This window comes from Strix uralensis, chromosome 7 (genome assembly GCF_047716275.1).
Source record: "Strix uralensis isolate ZFMK-TIS-50842 chromosome 7, bStrUra1, whole genome shotgun sequence".
NCBI lineage: Eukaryota > Metazoa > Chordata > Aves > Strigiformes > Strigidae > Strix > Strix uralensis.
Window position 1 is genome coordinate 26,976,050 of NC_133978.1, and position 12,385 is coordinate 26,988,434.

At 60.5% G+C, this 12,385-nt stretch overlaps 1 protein-coding gene across 1 annotated transcript in view; it reads left to right on the forward strand.

Annotated features, from left to right (window-relative positions):
• SLIT1 (slit guidance ligand 1) overlaps positions 1–10,474 on the forward strand; it is a 55,943-nt gene extending 45,469 nt beyond the window's left edge. Inside the window, exons 26-41 of the mRNA XM_074875686.1 lie at positions 217–285; positions 680–751; positions 981–1,052; positions 1,357–1,428; positions 3,026–3,189; positions 3,574–3,698; positions 3,894–3,991; positions 4,794–4,933; positions 5,325–5,418; positions 5,599–5,736; positions 6,061–6,298; positions 6,388–6,518; positions 6,609–6,763; positions 6,831–7,119; positions 7,833–8,044; positions 8,116–10,474. Coding sequence (XP_074731787.1) covers positions 217–285; positions 680–751; positions 981–1,052; positions 1,357–1,428; positions 3,026–3,189; positions 3,574–3,698; positions 3,894–3,991; positions 4,794–4,933; positions 5,325–5,418; positions 5,599–5,736; positions 6,061–6,298; positions 6,388–6,518; positions 6,609–6,763; positions 6,831–7,119; positions 7,833–8,044; positions 8,116–8,360 — 2,314 coding nt within the window. The 3' untranslated portion in view covers positions 8,361–10,474. The remainder of the gene's footprint in view (positions 1–216; positions 286–679; positions 752–980; positions 1,053–1,356; positions 1,429–3,025; positions 3,190–3,573; positions 3,699–3,893; positions 3,992–4,793; positions 4,934–5,324; positions 5,419–5,598; positions 5,737–6,060; positions 6,299–6,387; positions 6,519–6,608; positions 6,764–6,830; positions 7,120–7,832; positions 8,045–8,115) is intronic.
• Positions 10,475–12,385: the final 1,911 nt, after the last annotated feature.

Here is a 12,385-nt window from a genome sequence, read left to right on the forward strand (position 1 = left end):
GAGCCCTTGGGTGTGCTAATGCACTCGCACACTGGCTCCCCCACCAGCCCAGGGGTCCCTGAAAGCCCCACAGGCCCTGGGTGCCAGGAGGGAGGTGAAACTGGAGATGCTTTTTGCAGCCCGAAATCCATGGGGAGGCACAGGAGAAATAGGAGGGCAGAGGGAGGGACCTGCAGCTTCTCGGCCACCCCAAGGTGCTTTTGTTCTCCTTTGCAGTTACCTGGATGGAAACCAGTTCACTCAGGTCCCGGGGCAGCTCTCCACCTTCAAGTACCTGCAGCTTGTGTAAGTAGCCAGGAACAGGAGCCCACGTAGCCAGTCCCACTGCTGGGACCTGTGGGCAAGGACGGGGTCTGTCCCCACGGTGTGTGATCCTGAGGAGGGGCCTGGCAGTGTGCAGGGACCCCCGACATCCCTCTGTGTCCCCCACTCTGCACCAGGACACAGCTGGCTGGCAGTGATGCTCAGCCCTGGGTGCTCACAGCTTCTGCTGGTGTTGGGCATGGGGCAGAGTGGGGACAGTAGCATTGCTGCCATTACCCTGTGTGACAGCCCTGCTACTCCCTTGGAGGCCGTGCCGTGCTGCTGTTCACACCCCATTGCAGCTGAGCAGGTGGGGGAGCAGCAAGGGAGGGTCAGGGCCCAGCTGGCTCCAAACCCTGGGGTCTCTGTTTTCCAGTGATCTGAGCAACAACAAGATTAGCTCCCTGAGCAACTCCTCCTTCACCAACATGAGCCAGCTCACCACCCTGTAAGTGTGGTCCCTGTGGCATGCCACCCCGGGCTGCAGCCCAGCTGAGCTGCGGGGACCCCAAAGATTGGGAGGTGCTGGGGGCACCAGGGTCTCCCCTCTCCACCTGGGTGAAGCTGTGGTTCAAGCTGGAGCTCACGCAGGGGGAGTGTGCAGCCCAGGGTGGGCTTCGTGCAGCACATCCAGCAGTGCCCCCGGTGCTGTGTTACCTCCTTCTTCCCTTCTGCAGGATCCTCAGCTACAACTCCCTGCAGTGCATCCCTCCACTGGCCTTTGAGGGCCTCCGCTCCCTCCGACTGTTGTAAGTACCTGCTTGTGGTCCTGCTCACAGCCCTGCTCGGCCCCTTCTCTACCTGCTGCATGTGTCCCCTGTGCCCACTTGGAGCTGGGCGCAGGCAGGTGGGCAGGGTACAGGCTGCAGGAGGAGCAAAGGGAGATGCATCAGCCTCTTGGAGCAGATGGTGCATTTGCAACAGTGACAGTGTGGTGGGGTCCAGCTCTGTCACCCACACCTGGACCTGTGGGCTGGGGGCAGTCCAGCTGGTCACAGTCCTTGCTGCCCACCCTGGAGCCTTGGACATCCCAGGACCCTCTGTTCTCTGCAGGTCTCTCCATGGCAATGACATCTCCAGCCTGCCTGAGGGCATCTTCGCTGACGTCACCTCCCTGTCCCACCTGTGAGTATCTCCCACTCTGCAGGGCTCAGGGCTGGACACAGGCTTGGGAGACCTTTAAAAACCACAGGGCTGCACGCAGCTTCTCTGGGAGCTGAACTGCCTCCTCTCCTGTCCCCTGGGCCAGTACCTGGGACAGTGTTTGTGGGGCAGTGCTGTGCTGTGCCTGCCCTCCCCGTGCTCAGTCCTCCAGTCCAGGTGTGCAGCTCAGCCTCCCAGTGCTGCTGGCATGGCCCTATGGTCCTCGCTGGAGGTGGAGTGAGGTCCCCCCGACCCTGCCAGGTCCCCGGGGTCCCCTAACATGTAAGGTCAAGCCGTGCAAGGTGCTGACACAGCCATGGGTTGACGGGGCTGCTCTGACCCCTGCCAGCATGTCTTTAGCCTTCTGCCAGGGTGCTTCCCTGCAGCACTCCCCCCCCCCCCCCCCCAATCTCTCATCAAGCGTCCTCCTGCCAGTGTTTCAGCCCCTCTTTGAGGGACCCTGTACCCCAGGAGCACAGCCCCATACCCACCACCTGGAGTGGGTGTTCAGCTTTGGTCATGGTGACTTTTCAGTCCCTTCCCTGTCCCTGCTAAGCTGTTCCCACCCACTGGCTGGTGGCCAGTCCTGCTCCTGGCATCCTGGGGGTCTCAGGCTGTTCCTTCAGCCTGTGGAGAGCATCTTGATTTCCAGTCCTGCCCTCCCTGTGTTTTTTGGGAGCAGCACTGCTCGGTTTGGTCTTCCCTGGTTCTTCACTGATTTCCCTTGCCCAAGCGCAGTGCTGCCTTTGCTGCTACAAGCCGGCGCTGCCAGTTCCCGCAGGGCTGAGCTGTGTCACCAGCCGGCGCTGTCGGTGCTGTAGACCAGGTTTGTCAGCCCCAGCAGATGTGCTGTCCCTACCACCTGCTTTCTGGGCTGCCGTTTCCTTCCTTCCTTACAGGTGCCGATCACACCGGCCCTCCATCACCTCTGACCTTTGCAGTGAAGGAGGATGCAAAGAGGCATCCAGCCCCTCAGCCTCCCGCATCATCAGCTGCTCCCTGCCCTGCTGTGCTGTGGAGCAAAGCAACTCTCCCTTATCCTCCTCCTCTCTCAGAGCAATTCCTTACTCTCCCCTGATGCTGTCCCCATGAGCTCCGGTCATGACCCGCAGCTTGTCCCCAGCAGCCCGCTCCTGTGTCCCTGCCCTGCAGGCTTGTGAAACAGAGCTCAGGCTGGCCCTGCAGCTCCTGTGCAATGATCCTGTTGTTTCTGCACAGCCTCAAGGTGCTTTGCCTGGTTTGTCCTGGGCCCAGGCAGCTCTGCCCGAGTGCTGGAGAGGGACTCCTGAGAATTTCTGTGTGGGTAGCAGAGGAGAACCCCAGCGTGGAGCCACGGGGCACCATGTGGGCTGTGGGGCTGGCAGCAGGGTGGTCTAACTGGGCAGTGGCGTGGGTCTGTGTGCTTCAGTCCTCCCACTGCAGGCAGCACCTCTGGTGGGTGCAGAAATGGAGGAGCACTGGGTCCCCTCATCACGTGGCAGCCCAGCCAAGTGATGGAGTTGTGTCCAGTCCCAAGGTCTCCGAGCCTGGTTCCCTCCGCGGGGCAGCGGGTGCAGTTTTGCCTTTCCCCTCCCTGCAGAGCCATCGGGGCCAACCCCCTGTACTGCAGCTGCAACCTGCGCTGGCTCTCCAGCTGGGTCAAGACGGGGTACAAGGAGCCAGGCATCGCCCGCTGCGCTGGGCCCCCTGACATGGAAGGCAAGCTGCTGCTCACCACCCCTGCCAAGAAGTTCGAGTGCCAAGGTGAGAGGTGCCTGCGCTGTCTATCTGTCCATCCGTGCCCTCCTTAGGCAGGGCAGCAGGTGTCACGGGGAGCTGGGTGCCTCCTGCCCCGCGCCCAGCAGAGTGATGCTCCATGAGTCTGGGGGATTCTAGAATTTCATCCACTGAGCTGCCTTGGGGAGGAGGAGGACCAGGATGCTTCTGTCCCCTTACCTGGCTGGTGGCACATCCCTGGTGAACAAGCAAGCACGTGTCTGTCCCATTGCCTGGTGCACAGCCCCTCGGTGGGGCAGGCTCTGCTCCCAGCTGCACCTGGGGCTCTGCTTCCCACGTCGGTGCCCACAAATGGATGCCTCCCCATGACTCCCCACACTGATGTCCATCTCTGCACCTCCTGTCCCGCAGGCCCTCCTTCCCTGAGTGTACAGGCCAAGTGCAACCCCTGCCTCTCCAGCCCCTGCCAGAACCAGGGCACCTGTCACAACGACCCTCTCGGCTTCTACCGCTGTGCCTGCCCCAGTGGCTACAAGGTACCCTGGTCCCAGGGGTCCCCAGCATGGGGGTCCCCATCCCTGCAGAGGGGAAGGGGGCAGCGCAAGGGCTCTGCTGTGTCCCCGGGGCTCACTGCCTGCAGGACCATCCCCCCTTCCCTACACACAGGGCAGGGGGCATGGGACATGGTGCTGTGGCACCCTCCTTGCTCCCACCTCTCCCCCTTTCCCCAGGGCAGAGACTGTGAGGTGGCACTCAGTGGCTGCTCCTCCAACCCCTGTGCCAATGGGGGGACGTGCCAGCCCCAGGAGGGGGAAGGAGCTGGGTTCAGGTGAGTGTTGGATGGGAACCCACAAAACACGGGTGTTTGGGCAGCAGTGTGCAGCCCAGGCATCCCACAGATGTAAAGTCTGATGCTTCCTTGCCCTCCTGCATGTTCCCTGGGGGATGTAGCCAGGATATTGCATTCACCCAGCAGATCCAGCGCATGCTGCCTGCTCTCTGGAGCCCTGCCTGCACCTCCTGCCAGCACAGACAGAGCAGGGCTGAGTGCTGGCTCTGCTTTCCCATGCCCCCAGCCCTGCAGGCTCCTGGGCTGAGGGTAGGGGGGAGAGGGGGTTCTGCCACTGCAGGAGGTGTAAGGAGGCAGAGGGCAGCAGGATTTGGGGCTGGGACCCAGCTGCTGCAGCAGGACTGACTGTGCAGGGTGGGGCAGGATGCAGCCCTGGAGTCACTGCTGCTCCCTGCGTGGCTGCTGTGGCCCTGCACAACCCTCGCTACCCTGAATGCTTCAGCCCTTTCCAGGAACCAGAGCCCAATTAGTGGCTGAAAATAGACGGTGGGCTGCGCAGCTGCCTGCCCCCCCCTCCCCCGTCCACCGTCCCCCATCCCTGTGCTGAGTGGCCTCTCAGCCCGTTGTCGTGGCAACTCAGCATCCTCGCTGTGTGCTCCATGTGGGGCTGCCACCCTCCCCTGCGCCCGCTGTTCGGCAGGGGGGCACCAAACCCTGCTCCCTGGAGCCTCTTGGCATGCACACATACTCCTTGCCAAGGTCCTGAGCTGGCATTTTTGGGGAGATCACCCCAAAACGGTTTCCCCCCGCCCCCCCAACACTGCCCTATGCCCTGCGGCAGGTGCCTGTGCCCAGTGGGCTTCGAGGGCCCGAGCTGCCGTGCTGCCAGCGACCCCTGCAAGGAGCACAGCTGCGAGAACGGGGGCTCCTGCATGCCCAGTGCCACCAACTACACCTGCCTGTGCCCTGCCCGCTACACAGGTACCCAGCACGAAGGCCAGCCACCCCCAAACCTTGTGGGCCTGGCAGGGGGATGTGCCCAGTGCTTCTCCCTTCCCAGTGATGAGGGCAAATAGCTCCTCTGCGTGCTGTCCCAGTGCCTATCACCATGGCCTCTGGGCCCAGCCACCTCAAATGTGGGTACACCCAGCTGAGCCCCCCTACCTTGGGACACACTTAGTGCCTGGCTCAGGCAAGAGCTGCCTCCGGCAGAGCAGAACCCTGTGCCCGTGGCAGTATGAGCTGCAGGCTCAGCAGTTCCCTGCCTTGAGCTAAGCCCCCCGCAGGCTCCCCGTGTCTTGCGGCACCAGGGCTGCCCCTCTGGTCCTGGAGCTGCTGGGCAGCCCCCGGCACCCCCTCTTCTGCCCTGCAGGGGATTTCTGTGAGCAGCCACTGGATTTCTGCTCGGCCGAGCTCAGCCCATGCCAGCATGGCTCCACCTGCATCTCCACCAGCCAGGGGCCCAGGTGAGCCCCCTCCTCCCCAAACCCCTTTCTCCCAGCTGTCTGGTAGGGGAGATTTGCTTTTGGGGGCTGCAGCTCACAGGCTGGTGAGAGGGGCATGGGGAGGGGGATGCCAGAAGGAGCCGTCACCCACCAGCACAGGGTGTAAGGAAGGGGCAGCCATAAGCCCCCTGCTTGCCCCAGGTGCGAGTGTGCGCCCGGCTACATGGGCAGCAACTGCAGCGAGGACTTCGATGACTGCCAGGACCACCGATGCCAGAACAACGCCCGCTGCCTGGATGAGGTGAACGGCTACTCCTGCCTCTGCACCGAGGGCTACAGGTACCACCGGGAAGGTGGGAGGGCACCAGGGATAGTGGGGACAGTTACATGTCACTGTGCAGGAGGAACCAGTCCTGGCTACCACATCCATCCGTCCATCTATTCATCCATCCATCCATCCCCCTTCAACGTGAGAGGAAGGAATGGGGCTGGGGGTGTGGGTCTCTGGGGGTGGAGGCTGGGGGGAGCATCCCTCTGATGTCACTGGCTGGAGAGCCTCCCTGGGGACCCCAAAACAGTGTGCTGTCAGACCTCCATGGGGCAGTGGGCAGGGGGTAGGGCTCTTTCCTAGCCCCATGCCCAGCAGCATCTTTGACCCTGCAGTGGCCAGCTCTGTGAGATGCCACCCCGTGCCACCGGCCAGCCTGGCCTCTGTGAGCGAGCTGAGTGCCAGAATGGGGCCCATTGCGTGGAGCGGGGTGCCCGTGCTCTCTGCCAGTGCCTACCAGGCTTCGGTGGCCCCAAGTGTGAGAAGCTGCTGAGTGTCAACTTCGTGGACCGTGACACATACCTGCAGTTCACTGACCTGCAGGACTGGCCTCGGGCCAATATCACCCTGCAGGTGAGGGCTGGGGGGGCATAGGGGCATCGGGGGGGTGACATTGGGGGTGCTGCCCCAGGGATGTGGGCGCCTACCTCTCTCCCTGCCAGGTCTCCACAGCTGAAGGCAACGGTATCCTGCTGTACAATGGTGACAGTGACCACATGGCTGTGGAGCTGTACCAGGGCCACGTCAGGGTCAGCTATGACCCCGGCACCCACCCCAGCTCAGCCATCTACAGGTACCTGCCACCCCTTCCCCACTCACCAGGGACCACCATCCCCATTGCATGGGTTTGAGGGGTCCCCGGTGACCCAGCCATCCCCACCAGCGCCGAGACTATCAACGATGGGCAGTTCCACACCGTGGAGTTGGTGACCTTTGACCAGATGGTGAACCTCTCCATTGATGGTGGCAGCCCCATGACCATGGACAACTCGGGCAAGCACTACACACTGAACAGTGAGGCCCCCCTCTACGTGGGAGGTAGGACAGGGGGGTGATGGGGGGCACGGGGGGCATCCAGGCACGCTGACAGCCTTGTTCTCCCCAGGGATGCCTGTGGACGTCAACTCGGCCGCCTTCCGCCTCTGGCAGCTCCTCAACGGCACCAGCTTCCACGGATGCATCCGCAACCTCTACATCAACAATGAACTGCAGGACTTCACCAAGACACGGATGACGCCAGGGGTGGTGCCAGGCTGCGAGCCCTGCCGCAAGCTCTACTGCCTGCATGGCATCTGCCAGCCTGCCGGCGCCCAGGGCCCCGTCTGTCACTGCGAGCCCGGCTGGGACGGGCCCCACTGCGACCAGCCCCGTGGTGGCCCCTGCCAGGGGCACAAGTGAGTGCCCCCTCCCCATTGGCTGCCCCACAGTGACCCTTCTGCCCCATTGGCTGTCCTGAAGCAATAGCACTGCCCCATTGGCTGTCCAACAGCAATGGCCCTGACCCATTGGCTGCCCCACAGTGACCCACCTGCCCCATTGGGTCTTTGGCCACCTCACTTCATTGGCTGCCTCACCACACCTGCTCCACTGCATTGGCTCATTGGCTGACCCCTCACGTCATTGGCTGACCCCTCACGTCATTGGCTGCCTCACCACACCTGCTCCACTGCATTGGCTCATTGGCTGACCCCTCACGTCATTGGCTGACCCCTCACGTCATTGGCTGCCTCACCACAACTGCTCCACTGCATTGGCTCATTGGCTGCCCTTCCTCATTGGCTGCCCTGTCATTGGCTGCCCCTCACTGGCCATCTCTCATCCCTGCCCTCTCCATTGGCTGTCCCTGCCTGTCCTGCCCACCCATCCCCTTGCCTGTGTGCCACCAGCACCGAGTGGTGCCAGGGCTGCACAGTGCTGGCGGTGCCATGTCTGAGCCACGCCAGTGCTGTGGCGGGGCTGTGCCGTGATGGCTGTGCCATGCTAGTGCCACGCCAGTCCCAGTGCAATACTGTGCCGGTGCTGAGCCATGCTACGCTCGGTGCTGGGGGGCTGTGCGTGCTGGGCCATGCCGTGCCGGCGGGTGCCTGATGGCGCCGGGTGCCCACAGGTGTGTGCATGGGCTGTGCCTGCCCCTCGACGCCCTCTCCTACAGCTGCCAGTGCCACGAGGGCTACCAGGGTGCCCTCTGCAATCAGCCCGCCGAGCCTCCTGACCCCTGCAACCGCCAGCCCTGTGTCCATGGCCACTGCCGCCTCACTCCAGGTGGCCAGCCCGCCTGCGAGTGCCACAGCGGCTACGCTGGAGCCCTCTGCGACCAAGGTAGGCGCTGGTGAGGTGGGTTACTTGGTACACTGGCCCAGGACACTGGTCTGAGCATTCCTGTCCCGCAGAGCTGGAGTGCCGCGGAGAGCCGGTGCGGGACTACCACCAGGTGCAGCGGGGCTACGCCATCTGCCAGACGACGCGGCCGGTGGCCTGGGTGGAATGTCGGGGGACCTGCATCGGCCCTGGTGCCGGCTGCTGCACTGGGCTGCGGCTCCGGCGCAGGAAATACGCATTCGAGTGCAGCAACGGCGCAACCTTTGTGGAGGAGGTGGAGAAGCCCAGCAAGTGCGGCTGCAGCCAGTGCCTGTGAGCGGCCACCGGCCCCGCAGAGCTGGGGGGCCAGTGGGGAGCCCCACCAAGCCAAGGACCTCACTTTGCCCTGCGGCCACGGTGCTGCTGTCTGGGTGTTCCTGAACTGCAGCTGCATCAGAGGAGCCCGGCGGAGGGTAGAGCTGTTGCATCTAGAGCATTGGGAAAAAAAAAAGAAAAAAAAAAAAGAAAAAAAACCCCCACAAACAAAGCAAATGTGTAGATAGAGAATTTTTTAAGAACTGCAGCTACACAGATGTGTGGATAGAGGGCGGGCACTCTGCCCAGCTGTCCCTCGTCCCTTCCCTGCGGTGCTCTGCCTTCCCCTCAGCACAGCCCCACAGCCACAGAGGGCAGCGCCTGCATCCCCCTGTGTGTCCCCTCCCTGGCAGCCCCATCCCTGCATCCAGCCCAGCGAGCCAGGGGCTTTTCCATCACCTGGGGCTGGAGCAGAGAGGCCTGACACAGCAGAGCCTTATGGGCCATGGCAAGCCATGGCTGGCAGAGGGCTGTGTGGCGCAACTGCCATCCCATGGTCCTGGCAAGCCCAGTACCTGGCTCCCCCTCCTCTCCTCTGGCAGCTACGGACCTGCCATTGCCCTGATGGCAACTGCAGCAAGGGGCTCCCTGGTGCAATGGCTGGGGTGCTGAAGCCCAGAGTGTCCTAAATCCACAGTCACAGCCTGACCCGTTAGTGGCTTCCCCCAGGCTCTGCTTGCTGGCTGGGCTCTGGGGAGCATGGGCCAGGGCTCCAGCCCATTGTGATGGCATCAGGGCCCTGCTGGGTGCAGCAGGACCAGGGTGGTCCCAGGTGTGCTGAGCAGGGCCATGGGCAGTGAGGCACAGACTTATGCGGGGGTCCCAGCGCCAGCCCTGCCCTGTGCCATAGGGTCCAGCACTGTGCCATTAACGTGGAAGGGGCCTTGAATGCCACCATGACAGCCAGGTGGCTCTGCTCAGAGGTGGGAGCTGCACGGGGCAGCACAGGAACCCCTTTCCTCCAGGATCAGCCCTGGAGGGGGGGCTCTGCAGCTGAGCAGAGGTGCCCGATGTCCCAGTGGCCTAGCAAGCCGGGTCAGAAGGCTGCTGGGACAGGCAGGGTGTGGGTTTGCCGTACCCAGTGCCAGGGCTTGAGCCTTGTGGGTGCTGAGGCCAGTTGAAGAGGCTGAAGGTGCCCAAACCTGCAAGCCTGGAGCTGACACCGGTGCCAGGGCAGGTCCCACCAGCTCCTGGACTCAGGTGCCAGTGCCCGGGCAGCACCCCGCAAAGCCCACACTGAATGGGCTGGGCTGGCATGGGAGCAGGGGCAGCACCGCTGCTGGCACAGCATGGGGAGCCTGTGCCGGGGTACCACGCACACCTGATCTCTGCAGCAGCATCGCTTCTATGCCTGTGGGAGCCAAGGATGGTGAGAGCCTGACCTGGGACACTGCATGTGGCTGGACAGTGTGTCACCACGTCACTCGGGTGGACAAACTCAAACTCATCCCAGGGCTGCGGCCCTGGGTCTCTCCATCGTACCCCTGCAGTACATCGGCTTCAGGGCCGCACAGCTGGCTCTGGCCGGGCTCCAGGGGTCTCCGCTGGGTGCATCTGGCTTCGTAGGTGCTGTCACCGTCCCTGCTCATCATTGGCATCTGGGACATTCCCACCACCACGGGGATGTGTTTCTGCCACAAATGGCCTCTCCACAGGAGCCCCCTCTGCTGCACAGAGGAGCCGGGACGCATCTCATTTTGCCCATGGCCCAGCTGGGGCTTGGTTGTGTTGTGTTTCTGTTCTTGCTGTAAGCTAACCGCTAAAGTATCTCTTTATACAGAATACTTACAGATTCTAATATATATTTGTATTTCATTTTGTTATAGTATTTTTATATGTTCGGGGTCAACAAATGATGTTTTCTTTTTGTTTACAGATGCTACTGGGCAGGAAAATGACGGTGGCTTTGTTTGGCCCGTGGGGTTTGTGTGTGTCACTGTTGAAGACGCTGGTTTGTACTAGGCTGGTGAGGGAGGCACTGAGCATCCTTCCACTGGCAGAGGCTGTATTGTTTTAGGAGATGTTTGGTATTGTCTATGTTGTCTTCCATGTGAACATGACATTTATTCATTCAGAGGCTTGGCCTCTTCTTTCCTGGAGGGGAGAAGCGGGCAGCTGATGCTCGGGAGCTGCTGGGTGTACAAGGAGGTGGACAGGCTGGGGACAGCTGGTCCTGCCATGGGTGATGATTTGCTACTCCTGGAGCAGCCCCAGCCACCTCTTCTGGCCAGAGCATTGCCCTGTGGTGCTGGGACACACAGCCCTGGGCTGAGGGCTCATTGCTGGGGAGAGCCAGGGCTATCTGTGCAATGCCTTGCAAAAGGAGCCATTGCTGCCTGGGTCGTGTGTGGGGCAGCGCGAGATGCCGAAGGGCCCAGTGTCTGCTGTGGGGATGGAGTGGCTGCGGGGGAAACTGGGCATCTCTAACTCTTTGGGGAAGGGGAGTGGTGGCCTGCGCAGCAGCCCCTGGGAGCACTGAGGGGTTGCACTGTTCGTGCCACAAACACAAATCTGCCACAGAAGGCAGTACCACCAGCTCAGACACCGTGTAGGAGCACTCAAACCCCACCCGGGCATTTATATCCCCCCCTCCAGAGGGTGCCAGCCTGCTGCCCCCCCCATGCACTCACCTTTGCCCTTCCCCAGTTATCACACCAAACAAACATTGATATCAAAGAAACGTTTAATAAGCTGCAATAAAATACGGACCTTTAGAAAGCTCATAGGGTGAATATCGACAGTGGAGGAAGAAAAGAAAACAAGGTGGTGGGAATCCTTGAGGAGTTCAGATCTGAGTCAGGGACCTTTTACCTGGAACAACAACTTTTTCCATAGGCTAAGATGAAATAAAAGACAGGAGCACAGAGTTCACAAAATGTCAACATTTAGAGAGTTGATACATATTCAAAGTTCAAATGACCCAGCTCTTATAGCTATACATATTGATTTAAAGCAACTTAATATAATTTTATTTTCTTTTTTTTTTATATACACTTTCAAAGGTTCGTCAGGTGAGGTATGTAAACATTATAATCTAATGGAAACCCCTCTCCACATTTCCAACTGAGAATTCACAGCAGACAGTTCATTTTCCCAACTCACGACACAGTACTTCCCGCTCCCCAGAGCAACCGGGAATGCCGTCCCAAGCCACGGCTCTCCCAGGCGCAGTCACCGGCTCCCATTTCCCACTGCTGGTCTGTACAGTTCACATTGCTTAGGCTCAAACATACAGTACCGGACAGGAGGACTTTTCAGCTCAGTGCCTAAAATTCATATAGAAACAAACAGAGAAACAAAACTCTCCCAGGGAAGCAGACAGATGAAGGAAAAACATTTGCCATCAGGGTGGAGATAATATTTAAACATTGAGCATCTTATAAAAGATAAATTTATTGGGTTGTTGTTGCCTTTTTTTTCCCTTTTCTTTTTTCTTTTTTTTTTTTTTTTAATACACCTGTTTCAAGGGCAAAGGCAGCATGAGGCTGGTGAGGGGTCCTGCAAGGCCTTGGACCCAGCAGCACTCCCTGCTCCACCCTCCAAAGTCAGGGACCCATCACCATAAAACTAGCAATAATCCTGCTGCCGCTGCCCCACACAGACAGCTGGGCTGGGGGGGGGGGGGGCAACCAGCAAACTCTTCCAGGCAAAAAGGGGTTAAAAAAAAAAGAAAAATCCAAACACACTTAGGAAAAAACAACCAAATGACTTCAAATCCCCCTAGAAGGAGAATAAAAATTGCAGAATGGCAAGCAAATAAGCAAATGGCCTTCTGGAGCCAGCACTGGGACTGTAACAGCGACTGCGGTGCGCTCCCTCAGGCCACCCATACCTGCAGGAAGCGCAGGAGCCCCAAAGGCAGCTGCTCACTGCAGTAATTCACTAGCAGGAGTTTGCTATCGGTCACTACCTACCCTACCCCGGCCATTTGCGGGGGGGGGGAGGTCCCTTGTGGGTGATGGCAGCCACCACCTCCTGCATCCCTGG